A 20,714-nucleotide genomic window follows, 5' to 3' on the forward strand; every position below is an offset into this window, starting at 1 on the left:
GACTATGTGGTAAGAGTTCGTGTTTGAACCTTGCAAGGTTCCCTCCTGTTCAGGCATCAGTCGCGTGTGCACGTGAGTTATTGGCACGTATTCAATACGCTAATACTGGAGTCGGCCTTGATAAACTAGTAAACTATCGCTCCGCTCTTTGACATTTCGTTAGCTTTCAAGGCAGGCAATCTTAAGGCATTACGAGGCCGCGAGAACCATACAATGACCAAAGAGCATGATGGGCCCCAAACTTTGAAGGAGACCACGTCGACAAGCAACCTGGCGCCAGCTCCGAGTGCTACAGTGACTGCCTTTTATGATTCTTGGTTTCGTTGGAATATTCTGCCATCTGAGTGGGATATCTTGTGTCTATCAACTGTGCTAAAGGTCCTTCTGTTCCCATCCTAGTGCGTACAATTTAGACGCGTCGCGTCTTGGAACTGGAGGCTCATATATGTGGTGTAGCCGATCGACAGATTTCGAAGTGCATAGAAACTGGCTTGCTATCACTCATACCCTTCCTATTTCAAAATGGTACTACGACGTGCGTTTATATGCCTGAACTGTTTAATCCATGCTGACAAGAAACAAAGACGACGTCCGAATGGAGTGACTATCATATCTCATGACATGAAACTGCCCTTGCTAACGCGAACTAACAGCATTGGACTACCCACCTTTCTTCGCCTACTTTGAGAAGCTTATGTCTATACCGGCGTCCTTTATTGATCCAAAGATTGTCGACCTCAATAATCTCAACTACGATGGATGGTCCGTCATAGCCTATCAAAGAAGTACTGTCATCATTACAGAATTGGTTCTGGGTGCGGTATTACTCAAGTGAGAGATCATATTCCTCAAATTTTTGCAGCTAATTCTGAAGGATTGCGACAGGTTCATCAGAGGTTCCGTCGAACCACCAATACAGCGTATTATATCCGCTTCCATTTTTCTTCACCCTGGATTCTTGATAGTTGACCACATACATTTTCAATACAATGGCTTCATGTACGGAATTTTACTTTGGTCGATTCTCCTGGCGCGCAATGTGAGCTCTTCTAATGCTTATGAGATTAATTTGTTTTTAATCAACAATTCCTCTTGATCACTAGAGCAATAAACTTGCTAGCGGAATTCTCTTTGCCGTGCTACTGAATTTCAAGCACATTTACATGTACCTTGCAGTACGCCAGTCCAATCACGGAAGCCAGGCAACTGTGGCTGACTGAATTTCCAGCCAGCATACTTTATATACCTCCTTCGCTCGTTCTGTTTATCTCCAACTGGCCAGGTCCATGTCAAGAACTTCCTTTCGTTGGCCAATGCAGTGATTGCTGTATTCGTGGTATCGCTGGGTCCCTTCGCCCTCATGGGACAAATACCCCAGCTACTTTCTAGGCTGTTCCCGTTCACTCGAGGTTTGAACCATGCCTATTGGGCACCCAATTTCTGGGCGTTGGTAACTGCCGCAGATCGAGTGCTTTTGAAATGTACGTGTGTCGGCTTTCCTTGCTCCACAAGTAACAACAATAACACTTTAGTTTAGATGCCCAACTCACGGGTGCTAAATTTGCCATTAACGAGTCCGGAGTGGTATCTACATCCCGAGGCCTTGTTGGGGATACTGTCTTTGCCATTCTGCCAAATATCAAGCCGATTCATACTTTCGTAATTACCGTCGCTTTTCAAGCAGTACGTTTTGCTTTGTTCCTGAGATTACAAATTTCATAAACCTTGCGTAGATCTGGCTGGTGAAATTATGGAGGAGCCCGTCGTACAAATCTTTCTTGACTGCTTTGACATTGTCAGGGTGGTCATCATTTCTATTCGGATGGCATGTCCACGAGAAAGCCGTTTTGCTGGTTCTCATCCCTCTCAGGTAAGGACTTTGCATGCCGTTCCATGCAAAGGTTGATAAGACAATACACATAGCCTTCTTGCAGCCGAAAGGCAAGCTTATTTCAGGACCTTTGTACTTGCGAGTGTAGCAGGCGTCTTCTCGCTGTTTCCCTTGATCTTCACACCAGCAGGTTCGGAGTCTTTCAATTTACGGATCAAATCATCTCTTGTTTATTCATGAACTGAGTCGGTTTTTCTCACAGAGTCCATCGTCAAAGTGGTTTATTCCACGGTTTGGCTCGCGGCCGTTTACATCCCTCTGAGCCGCCGTGTATACGAGTGAGCTAAAAACCACCTTGCGCCTAACTCCGCGCACCGCTCACATTCATTTTTTTTCTCTCTGCGCATTGTAGATACCCTAATTCCTTCGCGCTGGTGGTTATGGACGCAGCGGAGAAAGCGTATCTCGCTGGCTTTCCTCTCTTGCTGCTGTTTGTCTCCGTTTTCCCCCTTTCAGGAACACAGTCGGTTGTTAATAGTGCGGCCACGTCTGTGGAAACGTGTGTGTCGACCGACGGATTTTCGTGCCCTGAACCGCAAACCGGTTTGAATCAGGGTTCAGCGCCGCCAGCGGCTCCGATGGAATTTCTTCCGCTCATGGTGACAAGTGTTTATTGCGCCGTTGGGCTGGTATGGAGTTTCTTGAAGCTGGGCTTCATTTACTTGCAGGAAGAAACGAAGTTCCAAGGGCGGCTGAGTGAAATCAAATAGATGCTGGTGGTACATTGATTGTAATGGATTATAGCTACATTTTGGAAACAATGCTAGCATATGGACAGGACCAGAGATCCGAGGATACAGGGTAGAAGACAGAAGTCACGGAAAGTTTACTTCTTAGAGATATGGACAACTGTCAGAAGAAGAACAAGTGCAATCAGTGATCTGTTCATTGAAAATAACGGAGTGATAAAAATAGTCAGGAAAGGCGAATTCACCATCTTCATCTTCTAGAACGTGATCCAAACCAACTTTCTGTCCGCGCGAATGTTTTGCGCTAGCGCCCCAAACGATAGCACTACAAATAGGTCATCATCTGCTTTGAGTGCTAGAAACAAGGAGCTTACTATTTCATTTGTTTTGCGATCTCCTTGTGGATGGAATTACAGAAATCTTCTACGGTGCATTTTCCCCGACGGAGAACAACAGGGGAGTTGTAATCTGGAGCCAAACCGCGTGGTTTGGTATAAACACGAACGAGGTTCAGGGTTTCCCACATCATTGAGATGAGCTCGTCGACGTTGAGCCATTCTTTGGACGAGATAGGAACAGACATGGGAATTTTGTAGCTGCGAGCACAAGATAAATCAGAACATGGTGATAACGGAACACATGGGATGTAAACTGACAGAAGATCGAGCTCTTCGATTGAGATTGCATCAATCTGTCAACATAACTAATCAGAGGGAGTGGATGGAAAACGGTTCAATCAGGTCGACCTTGTTCAGTACCTGGCCAGATAATGAAATGAAAAGATGAGTATCACAAACTTGATTTATGCGAAATGAAAAACATACATAGATAGCTGGAATGTAGACTCTAAATATGGTTGAGCACAATGGGCAGCACCTCTCGGCAATGAAGCGCCAGACGCACCTGTTTCCTTCAATTACATCCACCAAATCGTCTGCTGTTGCGTTTGGCTCCCTGATAGCAACATCGACATTGTTAAGCCTGTACTCGCTGAGGATGGCCTTGATCTCATCCTGATCCATATTGGTGAGAGGCACGGTGTTGGTGATGGCGATACCACCCTTCTCTTTCTTGCGAACTGTGATCGCTGGAGGCTTTTTGTTCAACCGGATGCCAAATCCTTCCAGTTCAGCTTCGATGATCTTTTTATCGCCAAGAGGTTTTAGCACATCGAGCACGATGAAAATGAGATTACACGTTCGCGCCACTGAGTCGGAAGTTTAGCTGGTTTGCGAGTGAGCTGACGAGATAGGTGGGCTTCCGTACCGGCGATGACTATGATAATATAGTGTGGGAGGTCAAGAACTACGGGATTACGGTAATTGGAATATGGGCGCACCTTGCCGACCTCTACCTTTACCGTCTGCGGCACCCTCGATAATACCGGCTACCAAACGAGCTGAGTGGGTGGATCTTTCTGGACGAGAGAAAGTGACGTACGAAGATCGAGAATCTGGATAGGCGCGCCGTGGACTTTGACGGTACCGGGCACGGTTGTGAGGGTTGTAAAGTCGATTTCTGAAGCTTCGGAATGGGTGCCGGTGAGCTTTGACATAAGCGTGGACTGTGCATGGGGAAGATGTAGCCGGAATGGAGAAGCAGAGAAGCGGGGAAAACAGACCTTTCCTACTGAGGGAAAGCCCACAAAGCCGACCGACGCTATTCCGGTTCTGATGGGTGTGTTAGCGAGAGAAGATAAAACAGGGAAGTGCGCACCTTGCTACATCGAAGCCAACACCACCACCACCGCCTCCACCCGAGGAAGGTGGGGCAATAAGCTCGCGCCTGAGCTTTGCGAGCTTTGCCTTGAGCTGACCGATGTGGTAGCTCGTGGCCTTATTTTTTTGGGCTAGGAGATGGAGTGAGCAGAGAGCACGGGTGGGGTAGAGGCGACATACTCTTGGCCTAGAAAAGAATAAGAAGTAGAAGAAAAAAGAAAAGAAAGAGAACATGCCATTTCATCTTCGATTTCCTAGAGAAGGATCAGCTGTGTGCAGGGATAATAAAAACAATGGGCACCTTGATTTTCTGGATAGTGGTCATTGTGCAAGTGAGTTCGGCGTTTGCCGGGTGATGGTTGCCCAAGTTTCTGTGTTGTTGTCTTCCTCCTCCTCAGTCTAGTCTGGTCTGTTCCAACGCCGTCCGCGTCCACACTCGCTCACCACACTCGTTACTCCTGCGCATGCCACTGGCTGGTCTCCGCCCAACAGCGTCCTACTCCCCTCTACCAACACCATGTGCAACTGCGGTGGTCCAAAGTGGAAGCGAGAAGTCGTTCCAGACCACAAGGTATCTTTCTTCCTCCTCTTTTGCTTTTTCTCGCCTTTACCCCACCACACAGTTCGATTTCATCAACACCGCAGAGTTCACCGACAATGGCTTCATGATGCGTGTCAAGTCGGTCTGCTCTCGCTCTTTTAACCCCGCCCCCCGTTCATGTCTTCTTCCAGGTATCTGTGGCTCTACATCATCGTCCTCAAGTCCTTCCTCGTCTATATATCCGATATCTTCTCCGCCATTACCATGTTGACCACAAAGAACTGGTCCAACGAAATTTTCCTCAAGTGTCCAGACGTCGAGGGATGTTTCTTCATTCCATTCAACACAGGTAAATGGCTGTTTGTCGGCTGTATCATCGTGTCATTCCTTCTGGTCCGTCCTCTTCTTTTCCGCTCTTTCGTCCCTCTGTCACCCTCATTCTCTCTATCTCCTAGTTGGCATACGAGTCTCGGAAAGCCAAGAAAATCATCGCAAGTCGAGATATATCCTACGCTTTCACAAATATCATGGCCAACAACTACTATTCACTACGTGCGTTTAAACGGAGCTCTGCGGACTTTGCTTGACTGATCTGTACACTAGGCTCTTACGATCATTTCTGCTTCTTCGACCACATTAGCAACTCAACCAAGACTAGCGACGACTTTGCCTTTTTCGTCTTCTTCACCTTCAAGAGCTGGAAGCGCCTGATTCTGGCTGATACGCCTCGTCAAACTATCAACGCTCTCACTTTGTATGCCGTCTATCTTGTCAGAAGAGATCCGAAGAAAAACTGGTGGGATGTATCTCAGTACTTTGTAAACAGTACATCCACTTCTGCCCTAACTGTCACCTCGTTCTTTACCGTCGTCGTGTGCATTGGTTCTCTTTTGCTGCTAGTCGTCGCGGGAATATGCTATATTCCCCTGCTACTGCACATTCGCGGTAACTTGAAGGAATACTGTTGCCACAAAGTCGATAAAGTATGTCACCTCCCCTCCCTGCATTTTTTCCCTACTCACAATTTATTCAGCGTATCGGAGTGATCATTAAGCGTAAGCAGAAAGAACGCCGACTTGAGGCAGACAAGCTCGCACAGAAAGAAGCTCTGGGAGACTATTCACATCTCAGAAATAAGAAAGGCGAACTCATTGCACAGCCCCTCCCCCAACCAACGCTCCCGAACCTTTCAGTCGATGATGACGATGATTCGTCTTCCATCAACACTCGGGTTGCACCTAGCACCCACACCAAAGACTACTATCCCTATCAGAGTGACAAAGACTACCCTCCTATGCCCGCCTACAACCCACATTCACCGCAAGCCCCAGGCAACTACTACAATCCTTCCTCCGCCACGCTGGGCTATGACGAGCCTACTTATCCTCATTATGGGTACGAAGATGACAACGAGAGCACCGTGAATCTTGCCGCTTCGGCAGCTCCGTTTGCCCAGGACCCCATCACCCGACAAGGGAGCCCTTATGGGCCTTCATATCCTGGGAGCTATGATCCACATGACGTGTATCAAGGCCGCGCTGGATCAGTACCGCCTCATCAGCAGCAGAGACCACCACCCATCGGCCAGGTGCCGAACGGGCAAGGGTATGATAACCCGTATGGCGGTTACGCTAATTCTACAAGCTCAATGGGCCCTGTAGCACCAGGGTCAAGAGGAAGAAATTACGATGAAGAAGTTGCGCATGGAAGAATTCAACCACGTTAGATGTATTATAGGTAGCATAGGATTTCATCTTTGACTAGAACACTTTTTCAACCTTTTTGCTTTGTTTCACAACATTTTATTCCCTTTTTTCCCGGCACCGTACATTTGCTGTTCGCTTTTTTGCTCTTTTTTTCCAAGCTGGCATGTTTGGTGTACAACATTAACAGTATCCTTTAATCGACACATTCGTTGAAGCGAAATACTTCTATCAACTATGCAAAAGCCTCGAGCTTGTGCTTAATATTGTTCATTCCAGTTAATCTAATAGCTATAAGTACTACACGGCCGCGACATTAAACATCCAATCCCAATAACAAACACAAGCTCCTAAATTAACCCGACAGTTTTTCCCAGATAATAACGACGATAAGGAGCATGAGCACTCCAATAATACTGTAAGTGACTGCCCGCTGTTGGTACATTCTACACATACATAACAAGTCAGAAAAATCTGCGTGGGTGGGCTCAATATAGAGCTAATGATAGGAGAGTTGACGTGCCTTCGAACCATCTTCTTCAATGTACCAGACGCACGATCAATCGCCAAGTCTGCCCTTTGCAACTAAACATGGCGAGAATTAGGCTCGGTAAGCGAAAGGAGTGCAACATTAAACTTACAGTATTTCTCGAGTTCTCAATTTGCTCTCGCTGTGTCCGCAGGTTCATAAGGATATCAGCACCCTGGTTCTCCGTCTCCAGAGCAATTTGCTGAGACTGTTGCAGACGTTTAGATCCTTCCTCGAGTAGAGCTGTCCCAGCAAGCAGCCTTGTTCTGTCACTCGATGGGCCATACGGGTCGTCTGAAGACGAATAGCCCCCTGGATTATTAGCCGAGGACAACAGATCCATACGAGCGAGTTGGGCACGGGAGTCGACGAGGAGCTTCTTATGTTTGGAAAGCTCTGCCTTGGCTGAGCGCAGCCGCGATTGGTATTGGGCACGGACTGACTGGGGTATCCCTTGGATTTCTATTTCCATTTGAGAGACCTTGTGGAAGTGACCAGGCATGTCAGGGACAATGTTCTAGGACGAACAAGAGATTCAAAGGTGGGCACCATTTCATCGGCCTCGTCTAGTTCCATCTCTACCCTGCGCAGACTCGCTTTCCTCTGCTCTGAGAACGTTGTATGATGCGTAAGCATACGTTCGATGTGTAAAAACTGATTAATTAGACACCTTTATCCGTTCCGTCCTTTACATCGAGCTTCTGGTGTATTGTTTCAATAAACTGAAGGAAATCTTGTTCATAAGAGTCGAACAAGGCTGTAGGTGAGGTATCCATATTGTCGTATCGAGGTTCGTGAGCTCCTTTCCACCAGGGAAATGAAGTAGGGTGTTATGGGTGTCGAGTGTATGGCAATTGTATGTCAAGGGCCGCGCAGCTGGACAGCATGTCACAGCCACATCATATGTAGCCACCGCATTAGGAAGTGGACAACTCGCTCCAGGAATTGCAAGTCACTTCGATTCAGCAGCCATGTCGAACAATGCGTATGTCTTCTAGCAGCCTCAAATAACAATATCTCATTATATGGATATAGTGTTTCGCTTTATCTCGACCCCCAGATTCGAGACTGGGTCTTGTTTCCTATTACGTTGGTGATGGTACGTGTCGCCCTTGACCTGTTGACGCATCAGCATTAACGAGTTTCTTAGATTTTGGTGGGCATCCTTCGACATTATGTTGTGGTGCTGCTGCAGTCACCGCCTAAAGTTGTCTCAAAAGCTGCTATGCGCGAACAGTGAGCACTCAAACCTACTCTATATGTGTAACAGAATTGTCCGTTTACACAGTGTTTCTCAGACGGGCATTGACGCGCTCCCAAATTCTCCGCGCTACTGCTTCCAACTCACCTATACCCCCTTCATACTACACTTCGATATCGCAACACCTTTCTGATGCCTTTGCCTCTGGCGCATATCTCAAAGACGGACCACCCAAGGGTGATAACGCATCTGCACCACCTAATCCCATAACAGACCCAGCCGCCATGGATGGTATGATGGCAGGCATGAAGACACAGATGGTGATGATGGTCCCCCAGATGGTCATCATGGGGTGGATCAATTTCTTCTTCCAAGGCTTCGTATTAAGTGAGTCAGACACCCCAATTGTATTTACCATAGCCTAACGAATGCGTTTAATCTAACAGTTAAACTCCCTTTCCCCTTAACACTGGGCTTCAAATCTATGCTCCAGCGCGGCATCGAAACCCCTGATATGGACGTTCGTTGGGTCTCATCACTCTCCTGGTACTTCCTCAACTTCTTCGGTTTGAACGGACTATACCGACTCATCCTCGGCGATGCTAATTGTACGTTTTTGTTGGGTTCTGTTAATTACCGCTCAACTTTACTGAACCCCATATCGTCTAGCGGCGGATTCTTCGCGCGATATGACTGCATCTCCCTTTGCGGCAGGTGCGCCTGCTGCTGGCCCCCAGGACTTTGCCAAACTGTTCAAAGCAGAGAAGGACAATCTTGAATTTTCTGAAGGTCTTCATAACTGGGTCGGAAACGATGTAGAAAATAGAGTTCTCCGGAAGTATGGCAAGCTCGCGCCAGCTTACTGATTACCAAAATATAATTTATTTAGCTGGGATATAGCTAGGGAGGGCTGAGAAAGAAAAGAGTACACTGGCCAGGCTATTATTTATTTGGCTGGTTGTTTACAAGGATTAATCAAGGTAGGAGCTACTGCAGTGCTTGGTCCGCGATGCGTCGGCAAGTCTCCACAGGGGATCACCAGCGTCAAAACCAGAAGAACAGATCACCGGAACTAAAAAGGAGGGGAGAGCATCTTGTGCATTGACTTGAGCGCGCTACTCAAAGTGATACTAGTTGACTCACAGAAGCTCGAGGTAGTTCGAAGACCCTACACCAAACCATCGTATAGTGACAGCGCCTAGGAAATGAAAAGTGAGTGTTCAGAAATTGGTGTCTGCGGGAATCCACCTACCTGGACGATAGTTGGGTCCTGTTTGCTGCCTTCCACAAACTCGTCATAGGTAAGTTTTGCATCCTTATCTTTATCCATGTTTCTGAAGATCTTGTCGACTCGCTGTGGGCGGGAGAATCAGCGCTTTCAGGGAGGTGCATGGCTGATCAGCTGGTTACCTTTTCTGGCGTATCTTCGTCTGTTGGTAGCTTCACCATCTCCCCGGTCATCTTGTAGATGGATTGGACAATCTGGAGCATCTCATCGTATGTAATAGTGCCATCCTTATCGATGTCGTAGAGTTGGAATGCCCCTAAGCGCCGATTTGATTAAGCGCCGCTGGAGGATGGGTAATCTGGGCGCGAAGACGCACATTTAAGTTTCTCTTCTAGACGGCCTCTGCTCGTCACGCTAAGAGCACAAATAAACTCTTTGAAGTCGATCTGACCGCTCTTGTCGGCATCGAAGACGTTGAAGACATAGTCAGCGAACTCTGCCGGATCGCCGAAGGGGAAGAACTGCTTGTATATCCGACTGAACTCTGCTTTATCAAGATGGCCTGAAGGACAGTCTTTCTTGAAGCCTTTGTACCTAGAGAAAGAGTATTAGATCAATGATGCACGGGCGAGAAGGGTAGGAGAGATCGACCATTGCTGGAGTTCCTTTTTATCGACTTGAAATGGAGAAGTCAGTGTCACAAGCTAGCCGAGATGGACATGACTCACAGTAGGTGTTCTTCTGGAGGTCTGCGAGCTGCTCCTGGGACAGTTTGCTCTGAGATTTGCCCATCGTGGTGGCTAAGGAAAGAAATGGGACAAAAAATTGTTGGAAAGTGAAAGCTGTATGAGGTGAACCTTGGCACAAACGTGGGGCAGTGTGGGTACCATTGGAGGCTGTACGCTATCTTATCTACATCTAGTAGGTGTATTGTTACCAAGTTTGGCGGCCTCGAGGACGAAGAAAGGGATCTTTGACGGTAGAGACTCGTGGCCCCGGGATGGTGGTAGAGCTATTGCGGCTGGAATATATTTTCTTTCTCTTCCACAGTCATCATGTCGCAGCAACCGTCAGGACAACGCATGTACCAGTCAAGAGTACAAATACATAACCAACCTCTTTCGGTTTGCGGTTTCTCCGTATACCAACACATATCTCTTTCTTTCTCACCATGTGTTACTCTTCTGGCTCCATAGACCAAACAGTAAACCCATGCCCAATGTGCAAGGTATATCGACATACTAGGTCCGTCATTGTCCTCGCCTTCGTCGTTGTCTATATTAACTCTTCGTGTTCATAGTTGCCCCCATATTCGGGAAACATGTCGAAATCGGGCTGCCCATCCGCGCATGGACGTCCTTTATCTAACAAATGCTGAAGGTATTTTCTTGTCCGGCTAATAGGCTGCGCGCTAGTCCTTTGCTGACCCATCTCACTAGTCGAGCGCTTCAACGGATGCGGTTTCTGCAAGGTAGATACACTTTGTGGTATTGTATCTTAACCCGTCTCTGATCGCCAACTCAGTGGGCACATACGGATCCCCCTCCTCCTCCACATGAAGCCGGTTATAAGAATCGCGGATGGCCAGGGTGTTGCCGGCCACCAAGCTCCAGTGAATACGACCTCATAGAGATCGAGAATTGGCCGGCAGTCGCTATCGTGCACGACGTTCCAATACCCCGACATCTAGAGGCGATATTAAAGTCACTCCCTCTTCCATCGAAAATGGCTCAACCGCTATCTCCAGGAGGCCGTAGCCCGCCCTCGAAAGCGTCGACTCCGTCTACAATTCGCAAGAGTACTGGTGGGACCACCCCTTCCAAGCCCAGCGTCCTATCGACTAAGGCTATGAACACACCTTCGCACAGCCGTGGCAGAAGTCCCCACGCGACGTCACCAGTCGCGAACGTTCCGCGGACACCCAGCAGTACAGCAATCTCATCCTCTGTACCATCGTCTTCCTCGATGGACACAATTCGCCGTAAATCTGGTACATCGGGAACATCTGAGAGGCGCTTAGAGGGCGTGCAATCTGCGCATTCTTCTCCTGGAAGGAAATCTATTGAAATAGAGAATCCCGTCTCTCCACGTCGTGTATCAAGTGTTCGCAGGCCAACCTTGACTCCAGCGACGACCTCTGTCTCTGTCTCGAAGATTGTCGCTGGGGATAGCCGTGCTCCCAGAGCCCCCACAGTCCAAGATAATTCTAGCAAACCCAGGCCTTCTATCTCCACATCTCCGAGCCGACAACAAACACCTAGAATTCCGGAACCAGTCACATTCCTTGCACCGCGCCCATCCAAGACTACCGACGATTGTGGCGCATCAAGTAGCAGTGGCAGCAGTGACGGTGTCGGCTCTTTATCAGATAGTACTATCACATCGGATGGTGGATTTACTGATTATCTATCCGATGAATCTGAGGCAGAATTGCAAAGGCAAGCGGAGGCCAAGGCGATCGTGATGGCGCAGAATCTTCAAGAGGAGAACGAATTCAAGATGGCAAGACAGCAGCTAGCGCACATCGACCTGCGGCCACCCAAATCATGGAACCCTACAAATTCACCCAAGAAGTTGACTATTTAGCTCGTTATACATCTGGTGGATTTTTTGTAACGCGGTGCTGTATATGATGATGGAAGAGTGGGATGCGGACAGTCTTTTTTTCGGTCTTCAATGTGTTGTAAATGTAGGAATACCATCTACGGAACTCAAGATATTATGTACTATGCATTTAATTGAGGACTCTTGAATATACACCGCAAAACGATCGCGTATGGGTAGAAAGAGTCAATGAACGTCACGGATCACATGCTGGCGAGTAGACCAGATATGGCAGTACACTTAAAGTGCTGTAGTAGCTGACCGACCTTGTTTCTTTCTCCCTCCATGAACTTGGGTCGCCATTCCATCTCGTCCACTAATCCCGTACAAATTCTCGATGCCAAGTTTGACGCAGAGTGCGAGATTTTTGCCGCTTCGACCCCAGCTGGCTTTGCTGTCTATCGTACAAATCCTCTGCAGCTGATCCGGAAGCGGGGTAACGTTCCATTCAATGTGGGGGGTCCAGTTTTGGAGACTCATCGTATCGTCAACAGAACTTACGGGCGGAACACTTGCTGCAGTACTGCCATTGCACGCCTCAAATATCCTCTTTCTGTTGGGTGGCGGTCGGAGTCCCCTATATCCTCCCAATAAAGTAATTCTCTGGAATGACGCACTTGGGAAAGAGGTCGCAGAATTGGAATTCAGAGAGAGGGTCAGAGGTTTAGCTTGTCGGCGCGGGTGGCTTGCTGTTTCTCTACGACGGAGAGTGGTTGTTTTCCAGGTAGGCGAAACAGTAACGCGATATGGCGAGTGGGATACGTGCGACAACCCACGAGGTGAGATTGACATTTCGCATTAATTTATTGATTTTGAACTCTTAACGTCGTCTCCTGTGCTTTTTTGACTCCGTTTAGGCTTACTTGCCATGGCCACCTCGCCGTATTCCACGTTACTCGCAATTGCTGGTCGCCAGATCGGACATGTTCAGTTGATTCGTTTGCCACCCTGTTCTCTACCTGTACTTGGAGCGCCGCCCTCATCCTCACCACCTATTAAAGCACCACATCCATCATCAAAACATCCAGTATCTATTATTGCGGCGCATACTAGTGCATTGACCACTTTATCTATACCCACGTCAGGTCGCTTGCTTGCTACCACCTCTGTTCGCGGAACTTTGGTGCGGATATGGGATGCTACAACCGGCAAATTGGTCAAAGAATTCAGGCGGGGTACAGATAAAGCAGAGATCTATGGTGTTGCTTTTCGACCGGATGAACAAGAACTGTGTGTTTGGAGCGATAAGGGTACTGTGCATGTATTCAATCTCGTGGTCTCGGGAGCAACGTAAGTCAACGCGTTGTATCTATGATTCCGATTGTAACCTTTTCTCCAGAAATCGGCAATCTACATTCTCTCCCCTCACTCCTTTTCTTCCACTTCCGAAGTACTTCGAATCAGAATGGTCTTATGCCCAATACAGGATCCCAGTCCAGTCATCTCATATCTCCATCTCTTCAACATCTCGATCTTCTGGTGTTGATCTTCCCGAAGAAGAACGGTGTGTGGTTGGGTGGATCCAGGTGTCTTCTGAAGAAGCAGCAAACCCATCAACCACGTCATCTTCCCCGTTGGAATATCAGCTCATCGTGCTAACATTCACTGGAGGCTGGTATCGTCTCTCACTACCCAAACTTACGGGCACGTCAAATCCTCCCCCCGGACGACATCCCCCCTCTTCTTCTTCGTCGTCGTCCTTCAAACCTAAACACGCCTCTCAATCCAAATCTATCAGCGGATCTTCTGCTACTGCCCGACCTGACAAAGGAAAGGAAAGGGCGCGAGGTGACAGTGATAAGAAAGAGAGCCGGAACTGTATCTTGCAAGAATATCGTCGATTTGGAAGGTGGGACGGCTGGGGTTAGGTGAAACAATATTTCTCTTTTTTTGTAATTTCATCCAGGACGTGCTTTCGCTTTTATTCCCATCAACATCTCCATGCACATTGTACAACGGTTCTCAAGTTTCTCTGGTCGAGTACTATTCTACCCCACGCATATATATACCCAACTTGCATTACTCTCATCTCTTTCTACCCATATCAGAATCTGTATTAGACTTTATCTTGTACACATGTAGCAATTCATACACCTGGATTTTATCGCTTTTTTCAAAGGAGATGTGTTGATAATAGGGGCCAGATAGGGGCAGTCGCGTGACATAACGCGTCCAATGCTGGGCAACGTGATTCCTGTTTCCTGAACTGAACCTTGCCTGAACCCTCTGAGCAACTTGGCCTTTGTCTTTCAAATGGAAAACCCCCACGCAGAAAGACAAGCTGTTCTCTTGGAACGCATAGTAAAGAACACTGTATGTCCATGAATCATTTGCTTTCGAACTTAGACTTAAACTTGATTCTGAGGCAGTCCAAATGCACTGAAATGATTTTGGAGCTCAATCACTGTCTCGAGGTTGGCCTGTTTGTCCTCCACTTGATTCAATGCTTTACTGACCGTTCCTAAGGAAATTCTGCGAGCTAACGCGTCCGTCAAGACTGCGGCAGATTTATCCACTAAGTACCGGAAGAATGTACAGTACAATTTGGAGGCGACGAAAGGCAATTGAAGCTGTTATGATTTGTGTAATGCTTGATGTACATTCATTGAGATACTGCGATGGTGATAAGTGCAAGATGCGAATGTAAAAGATATGCCGTTATCGTGTGATGCTAATAGAGCCTTTGAAAAGTCACGACGACGCCAACCATCTAAATAGGAATGACACACTTCCTCTTATCCATCATCTTTCCGTCCACTGGTCTCCCAATACCTTATTACTTCCCTTCTCCCTGACGTTTTTCCATGTCACTTGAAGATTTCGACAATATCGTCAGTCCTTCTGCTGCAGGAGGATCTACTTGTGGCTACTGCAGTCCTCCAGGGGAGCGGAGCAAGGAGGATACCAATTACCATGCAGCTGCTTTGGTAGCACATCGACTAACATGTTCAGTGCGTATCTCTTCCATATGATATTACCGCCCCGCTCATCCATCAACATCGCAGGTCTATCAACGTATGATTGACAGAGGCTGGCGTCGCTCCGGTGAGCATGCAATCCTGTAGCTAAGCTGATCGGTTTCCTCAGTTTTTACTAGGAACATACTGCTATAAGCCTGATCTAAAAATCTCTTGTTGTCCGCAATATACGATAAAGTAATGCATATTCCCCTTAAGTCCTACAATTAGCGTCGAACACACCCTGCAGGCTAGACGCACTAGTGTTCAAACCCTCTCGAAGCCAACGCAAGATTATTAATCGGTGGGTTTCTTCATGCTATCACCCGCCAACCAATGTTAAACACTGGGTTGTATGACAGGTGGAATCGATTTATCATGTACGGAGACTCAGAAGACAATGCGATGAATGAGGAAGCGTCCGTTGTCTGCCTGTGACTAGACGATTCAGAGATTGACTCAGGACTACAGCCCCTCGGCCACGAATTCGCGCGTGAAACCTACCAAGTCTGCCCCGTTTACCTCGTTAGCATCAGCTCTTCACGAGTCGGAAATCATATTTTCCTCAGGGAAGAAACATTCTCATAAATTTGAGGTATTAGTATCTTTTGCGAAACCTGTGTAAACATTGACCGTGCTGCATAATCAGGTGGAATTGGAACCTGCAAGCTTTACTGCTGAAAAGTATGCACTATATAAAAAATATCAACTTGGAATACATCAAGACAAGAAGAACACAGAGTCTGGATTCAAACGGTTTCTTGTAGATTCTCCTTTGAAAGTAAGTATTAAATACACCGTGCAAACTTGCGACTTACTCACCACGTACTTAGACTGAACCCATTCCATATTCTTCCCCACCTCCGTCTCACCTTCCTGCGAATTACGGTTCATATCACCAGCTTTACAGAGTAGATGGTGAATTGATTGCTGTGGGTGTTTTGGATATCCTTCCAAGTTGCGTTTCCAGTGTCTACTTCATGTACGACAATAAATGGGAGCGATTCTCGATGGGGAAGGTCTGTATGTATGTCAGTCCACAATTTCAACATATTGTGACGTTATCTATCGATAGCTGAGCGCCTTGCGCGAAGTAACTCTTGCTCGAGAAATCAATGAGGCCGGTGCGCCTGAAATGCACAGTTTGTACATGGGTAAGCAAATGTGTAGTTTTCTTTGGTATGTTGACTTAAGTGTGTATAGGATTCTACATATATTCATGTCAAAAAATGAGGTATAAAGGAGAGTACTCCCCCTCCTGTCTTGCGGACCCGGTAATTTCTACTACTCATATGTCACAGAGTGTTCCTGACAAGGTTACTGGTATTAGGAAACGTATCAATGGTTTCCAATGAAAATTTGTATTCCCCTGCTAGAAAAATATAGATATGCCTGCTTTTCACAGCCTGCCCATTCCACCAATAAAGAGGTATCCCCAGAAGAGCCTGGTCAGTCCTTGAATGAGCTTTTCTTTGCGAATCATTGAAATTTGGCTGGCACAGGACCGGAACCATTACCAAGTGATGCAGCTGAATTCGATGGCATCAAGGTCCTTGTCAGGGCTCGCAGTCGTGATATTATCGTAGTACCAGTCAAGGTAGAATTGATTCACTTTCGGCTTGAAAACTAAGTAATATTTTTTCAGGATACGGTATATCTTGAATATGATCAAATTCGCGAAGAGCTTGGAACTTGTATTCAAGGGTTGGGTCAGGCTTTGGCCCAAGAAATCTGTTTTACACCATGATGCAGGCTGCATTCTATTTATAGCGGTGGACAACCGGGCCGCCGGACGGGATGATCGGAGGGGAGCCGTCACGTGCGAAGGCGCGATTGTGAGGTGAAGATTGCTCAATTGCAGCCTGTATCCCTATTCCGAATTATGATACATCTAAAAACAAAACTGGAGCTTGTGTCTTTCTCCTCTGTTCTCCCAAGCTGCAAGCATGAGTTTGAACGGCTCAGGCCTCTTGACTCCTTCTTCTGAAGTCACTCTGTCGTCGCCTCCTTCGACTCCTAAACACCTCGCCAACAAGTTCTCACCACCCAATGGATTTCCAGAAAAGATCTCTATAGCTAATTTCCAGGCTTCACAACTAGTGGAGTACATTTCCTCAAGACCGGAAAATAGCTCCTCCGTGTATATCTACGATGTGGCCGAGCAAGTTGGCTTTGGCACGGCTACGAAGGAATGGGCCAAAAATGATCACACAATTCCTCCTACAGTGGACCTGCAAACAAGGGCCGGTGCTGGACTCTCCCTCGTAGGGAGGCTTTCCCAAGGTACCAGCATTGATGCCGTCAAGGGCACCGTTTTGACTGCGTATACCACTCCCAGCGGTCTCGCACTTATGGCCCCATCATTTGCCCATCTACCTGCCCCGTCGGCGACCACACGACTCATCGTCCAGGTGCCCACAGTGACAGCCGTAGGAGAAACATTGGCCTTCTCACCAACTCTTTCCCCTCTTGCCTCTGTTTGGTCCATTCTTCCCGAAAATGTCTCTGTTTTGTTGTCTTCCTCGCCTAAACAAACTGTTGACTTCGCTGCCCTTGCATATAAAGTCACAAGTTCACATATAGTGCATCTCTTTGACCATTACAGCGCTGCTCGCGAAAATGGACCACTTATCACTCCTCCCAAACCCATTTCGAACAAAGGGAAGACTTTGCAAGAGTCCTTAAAGGAGGCGGGCTATGAAGCGTTGGAATATCATGGAGATGCAGAAGCAAAGGCAGTCGTTGTTCTGTTGAACAGTACCCTGGCTTCAAGCTTGAAGGCAGCTGTGGCTAGCAATGCTTCTGGCCTTGCTGTGGTCGTTGTCAATGTCCTTCGACCTTGGGATGAGTCGGCAATTCGGTCCATTATACCCGCGTCTGCCACCTCCGTATATGTCCTTGACGATGTCCCGAACACGGTCACTCAAGGCAGCCTCTACGTTGACGTCTTCAGCGCTCTTTGGGGTGCCACACCAAAACGCTCTGTGACCTCTCATCGCATCACCCCTTCACAGACTCAAAAATTCGTCACGTCGGGTGGAGAATTTTTACGCTTTGTAGAAAACATTACGCACCTAGCTGTCGAAGCAGTGACTGTTGCCAACATCAAGAAGACCTTGTTTTTTTCTACTCCCGACTCACCCTTGGCGCACTCCGCCACCCTTTTGCGGGAGTTGTTTTCCAGCAAGCCGACTATATCAGCAAGACATTTGGTGGACTACGATGTCTTCTCTAAACCTGGAGGAATCGCGGCAGATAGGCTTCTTATTTCGCGGGATAGAAGCACGGAAAGTATCCCTGTCCAAGTTGCCTTGCCTCTGGATAGTTCCAGCGTCGGACACTCAGACTTCCTTGGTGTCACAGACCACACTTTGCTAAAAACTCACTCAATCCTCAAACACGCCAAGAAGGGTTCGATTGTGGTCGTGGTTTCTCCCTGGACTCCTGAAGAGTTTTCTTCCAATATCAGTCACGAGGTGGCCGAGTTGATTGTAGAACGACAGCTTTCGGTTTACACCATCGACATCAAAACCCTTGCGAAAGGTCTCAGTAAATCCACTGAACAACATAACCTCTCGAACGGCGATGGAGGTGCTCTTCTGTTTGAAATTGTCTTTTTGAGGTTCTTCCTTGGAGCAGCGGCTTCTGAACAGGCCATTAATCAATTGCTTAACACTGTTTATTTCGACCTTGACCTTACCGAATTCTGCTCGGCTGCCTGGAAAGGACTCAAGGCTGTTACTATCTCTCTTTCAGAGGTCACTCCCAGCGAATCACCGGCTTTGAAAGAGTTCGAGGCGAATGCCATTGCCGTCAAGACATCGGAAGGACAGACTGTCGTTAATGGTGCTCGTCTAAGCACATGGCACGACGCTGCGAAGCACCTCCTCTTCCCCGCTGCATTCACACCACCTACCGAGCCTGACGCCCTGCGCAACCCCGCTTTACGTCCCGAGGTCCCTGATACCACTTTCCTAGTAACCTGTACCGTCAACAAGCGACTCACCCCATTGGAATATGATCGCAATGTCTTCCATCTAGAGTTCGACACGTCTGGCACCGGACTTAAATACGCTATCGGCGAGGCGCTTGGTGTTCACGGGTGGAACGATGAGCAGGAGGTGCTGGAGTTCTGCGAATGGTATGGTGTTGATCCAGACAGACTCATCACTATCCCTGTGCCTGGCTCTGACGACACTAAGATGCACACGAGGACTGTGCTGCAGGCACTACAGCAGCAGATTGACTTGTTCGGAAAGCCACCCAAGTCATTCTACACCGATCTTGCGGAATACGCGACGGCTGATGTGGACAGATATGCACTGCGATTTATTGGCGCACCTGAAGGCTCTTCGACGTTCAAGAAGTTGTCTGAGAAGGACACAGTGACTTTTGCAGATGTCCTGAAAATGTACAAGAGCGCTAAACCTGGAATTGAACGTTTGTGCGAATTGATTGGGGATATCAAACCGCGTCATTACAGTATCGCCAGTGCACAAAGCGTCGTTGGTGACCGTGTTGACCTGTTGGTCGTCACTGTTGATTGGGTGACACCGTCTGGTTCGTTATTATCATCTGCATTCCTAGATCACAATGGTCGCTAACCCACATTGAAGGTTCTCCTAGGTACGGACAATGTACACGTTACCTTGCAGGCCTCAAGATTGGTCAGAAAGTTACAGTTTCCATCAAACCTAGTGTCATGAAGGTTCGTCTCATCATCATTGGTCATATCCATCGCACTCACCATCATTATCTATTTCTTTAGCTGCCTCCCGATGTCAAGCAGCCGCTCATCATGGCAGGTCTCGGAACAGGTGCAGCACCCTTCCGCGCTTTCCTTCAGCACCTCGCCTGGCTTGCGTCTAAAGGCGAAGAAATCGGTCCCGTGTACTACTACTTTGGCTCGCGCTACCAAGCCGCCGAGTACCTGTACGGCGAGGAGATTGAAGCGTTCCTCCTGAGCGGCGTTATCACTCGCGCTGGACTCGCGTTCTCGCGTGATGGGCCAAAGAAGGTGTACATCCAGCACAAAATGCTCGAGGATTCGGACGCGCTGGCCAAGATGCTGCACGAGGAGAACGGGGTGTTCTACTTGTGCGGTCCTACGTGGCCAGTACCGGACGTGTATGAGGCGCTAGTCAATGCTCTGACCAAGTATAAGGGAGACACTGTCCAGGCCGGCGAGTACCTTGAGAGTCTGAAAGAGGAGGAGCGATATGTACTTGAGGTATGTCCCCTTTCCATCCACTAAGTGCTGCCCCTTTCTAAGACAGTTCTGTTTATCATCAAGGTTTATTAATCGCAAAATACCCCAAGTTTGTAATAGTAGAGGGTAGATTTCAAAAATATGCAGATGATATACCAGATCTACGATGCAATTAATAAATGTACATAGCCAATGGGTTCCAAAATAATTCATGGGGGATCATCAAAAAATTGAAGTAATGTGTTCGTGTCGCGTCATAGTAAAAGGAAGTAGAAAGTGAAAAGAAGAAAAGGCGTGAACATCGCGAGAGAGCTTTGCTCCAGGATCTCCCTCATAATGATAATAATACAATTTACAACAAAATCGTGAATGCGTGGAAGAGTAGTGGTATAGGGGAATACGTGCATGGGAAATGAGGAATCGTGTTCGTTTTCTTGATCATAG

The 20,714-nt window shown here is 47.6% G+C and overlaps 10 protein-coding genes across 10 annotated transcripts; 7 read left to right on the plus strand and 3 right to left on the minus strand.

Annotated features, from left to right (window-relative positions):
- Positions 1-213: 213 nt before the first annotated feature.
- JR316_0004909 (Dolichyl pyrophosphate Glc1Man9GlcNAc2 alpha-1,3-glucosyltransferase) lies at positions 214-1,537 on the plus strand (the record flags this gene model as incomplete). The annotated part of the gene is made up of 8 exons (XM_047890673.1): positions 214-398; positions 457-535; positions 585-600; positions 654-831; positions 886-1,039; positions 1,104-1,175; positions 1,229-1,481; positions 1,533-1,537. 8 exons carry the CDS (start codon positions 214-216, stop codon positions 1,535-1,537), a joined length of 942 nt encoding a protein of 313 aa, XP_047750434.1.
- A 1,180-nt stretch (positions 1,538-2,717) lies between these two features.
- JR316_0004910 (Ribosome-interacting GTPase 1) lies at positions 2,718-4,623 on the minus strand (the record flags this gene model as incomplete). The annotated part of the gene is made up of 10 exons (XM_047890674.1): positions 2,718-2,740; positions 2,826-2,905; positions 2,955-3,176; positions 3,484-3,787; positions 3,920-3,967; positions 4,021-4,144; positions 4,202-4,250; positions 4,297-4,429; positions 4,479-4,485; positions 4,600-4,623. 10 exons carry the CDS (start codon positions 4,621-4,623, stop codon positions 2,718-2,720), a joined length of 1,014 nt encoding a protein of 337 aa, XP_047750435.1.
- Positions 4,624-4,815: 192 nt separating this feature from the next.
- On the plus strand, positions 4,816-6,565 carry JR316_0004911 (Low affinity K(+) transporter 1; the record flags this gene model as incomplete). The annotated part of the gene is made up of 6 exons (XM_047890675.1): positions 4,816-4,869; positions 4,922-4,977; positions 5,031-5,232; positions 5,295-5,391; positions 5,443-5,822; positions 5,873-6,565. The coding sequence occupies 6 exons, from the start codon at positions 4,816-4,818 to the stop codon at positions 6,563-6,565; spliced, it is 1,482 nt and encodes a 493-aa protein (XP_047750436.1).
- A 332-nt stretch (positions 6,566-6,897) lies between these two features.
- JR316_0004912 (Vesicle transport v-SNARE protein vti1) lies at positions 6,898-7,847 on the minus strand (the record flags this gene model as incomplete). Its single annotated transcript, XM_047890676.1, is given in 4 exon segments — positions 6,898-6,975; positions 7,184-7,588; positions 7,600-7,679; positions 7,742-7,847. The coding sequence occupies 4 exon segments, from the start codon at positions 7,845-7,847 to the stop codon at positions 6,898-6,900; spliced, it is 669 nt and encodes a 222-aa protein (XP_047750437.1).
- A 195-nt stretch (positions 7,848-8,042) lies between these two features.
- JR316_0004913 (ER membrane protein complex subunit 3) lies at positions 8,043-9,138 on the plus strand (the record flags this gene model as incomplete). Its single annotated transcript, XM_047890677.1, has 6 exons — positions 8,043-8,056; positions 8,107-8,170; positions 8,222-8,307; positions 8,370-8,659; positions 8,719-8,880; positions 8,942-9,138. 6 exons carry the CDS (start codon positions 8,043-8,045, stop codon positions 9,136-9,138), a joined length of 813 nt encoding a protein of 270 aa, XP_047750438.1.
- A 302-nt stretch (positions 9,139-9,440) lies between these two features.
- JR316_0004914 (Neuronal calcium sensor 1) lies at positions 9,441-10,292 on the minus strand (the record flags this gene model as incomplete). Its single annotated transcript, XM_047890678.1, has 6 exons — positions 9,441-9,470; positions 9,525-9,626; positions 9,683-9,816; positions 9,877-10,094; positions 10,152-10,176; positions 10,229-10,292. 6 exons carry the CDS (start codon positions 10,290-10,292, stop codon positions 9,441-9,443), a joined length of 573 nt encoding a protein of 190 aa, XP_047750439.1.
- A 208-nt stretch (positions 10,293-10,500) lies between these two features.
- On the plus strand, positions 10,501-12,086 carry JR316_0004915 (uncharacterized protein; the record flags this gene model as incomplete). Its single annotated transcript, XM_047890679.1, has 4 exons — positions 10,501-10,597; positions 10,746-10,880; positions 10,940-10,971; positions 11,025-12,086. 4 exons carry the CDS (start codon positions 10,501-10,503, stop codon positions 12,084-12,086), a joined length of 1,326 nt encoding a protein of 441 aa, XP_047750440.1.
- Positions 12,087-12,389: 303 nt separating this feature from the next.
- JR316_0004916 (WD repeat domain phosphoinositide-interacting protein 3) lies at positions 12,390-13,972 on the plus strand (the record flags this gene model as incomplete). The annotated part of the gene is made up of 4 exons (XM_047890680.1): positions 12,390-12,540; positions 12,599-12,883; positions 12,962-13,394; positions 13,444-13,972. 4 exons carry the CDS (start codon positions 12,390-12,392, stop codon positions 13,970-13,972), a joined length of 1,398 nt encoding a protein of 465 aa, XP_047750441.1.
- Positions 13,973-14,908: 936 nt separating this feature from the next.
- JR316_0004917 (Arginyl-tRNA--protein transferase 1) lies at positions 14,909-16,691 on the plus strand (the record flags this gene model as incomplete). Its single annotated transcript, XM_047890681.1, has 12 exons — positions 14,909-15,055; positions 15,110-15,149; positions 15,202-15,259; positions 15,312-15,365; positions 15,424-15,480; positions 15,533-15,656; positions 15,711-15,842; positions 15,895-16,080; positions 16,137-16,215; positions 16,265-16,384; positions 16,438-16,509; positions 16,564-16,691. The coding sequence occupies 12 exons, from the start codon at positions 14,909-14,911 to the stop codon at positions 16,689-16,691; spliced, it is 1,197 nt and encodes a 398-aa protein (XP_047750442.1).
- Positions 16,692-17,007: 316 nt separating this feature from the next.
- On the plus strand, positions 17,008-20,363 carry JR316_0004918 (putative sulfite reductase [NADPH] flavoprotein component; the record flags this gene model as incomplete). Its single annotated transcript, XM_047890682.1, has 4 exons — positions 17,008-19,621; positions 19,717-19,769; positions 19,830-20,291; positions 20,355-20,363. The coding sequence occupies 4 exons, from the start codon at positions 17,008-17,010 to the stop codon at positions 20,361-20,363; spliced, it is 3,138 nt and encodes a 1,045-aa protein (XP_047750443.1).
- Positions 20,364-20,714: the final 351 nt, after the last annotated feature.

This window comes from Psilocybe cubensis, chromosome 4 (assembly GCF_017499595.1).
Source record: "Psilocybe cubensis strain MGC-MH-2018 chromosome 4, whole genome shotgun sequence".
Lineage (NCBI taxonomy): Eukaryota > Fungi > Basidiomycota > Agaricomycetes > Agaricales > Agrocybaceae > Psilocybe > Psilocybe cubensis.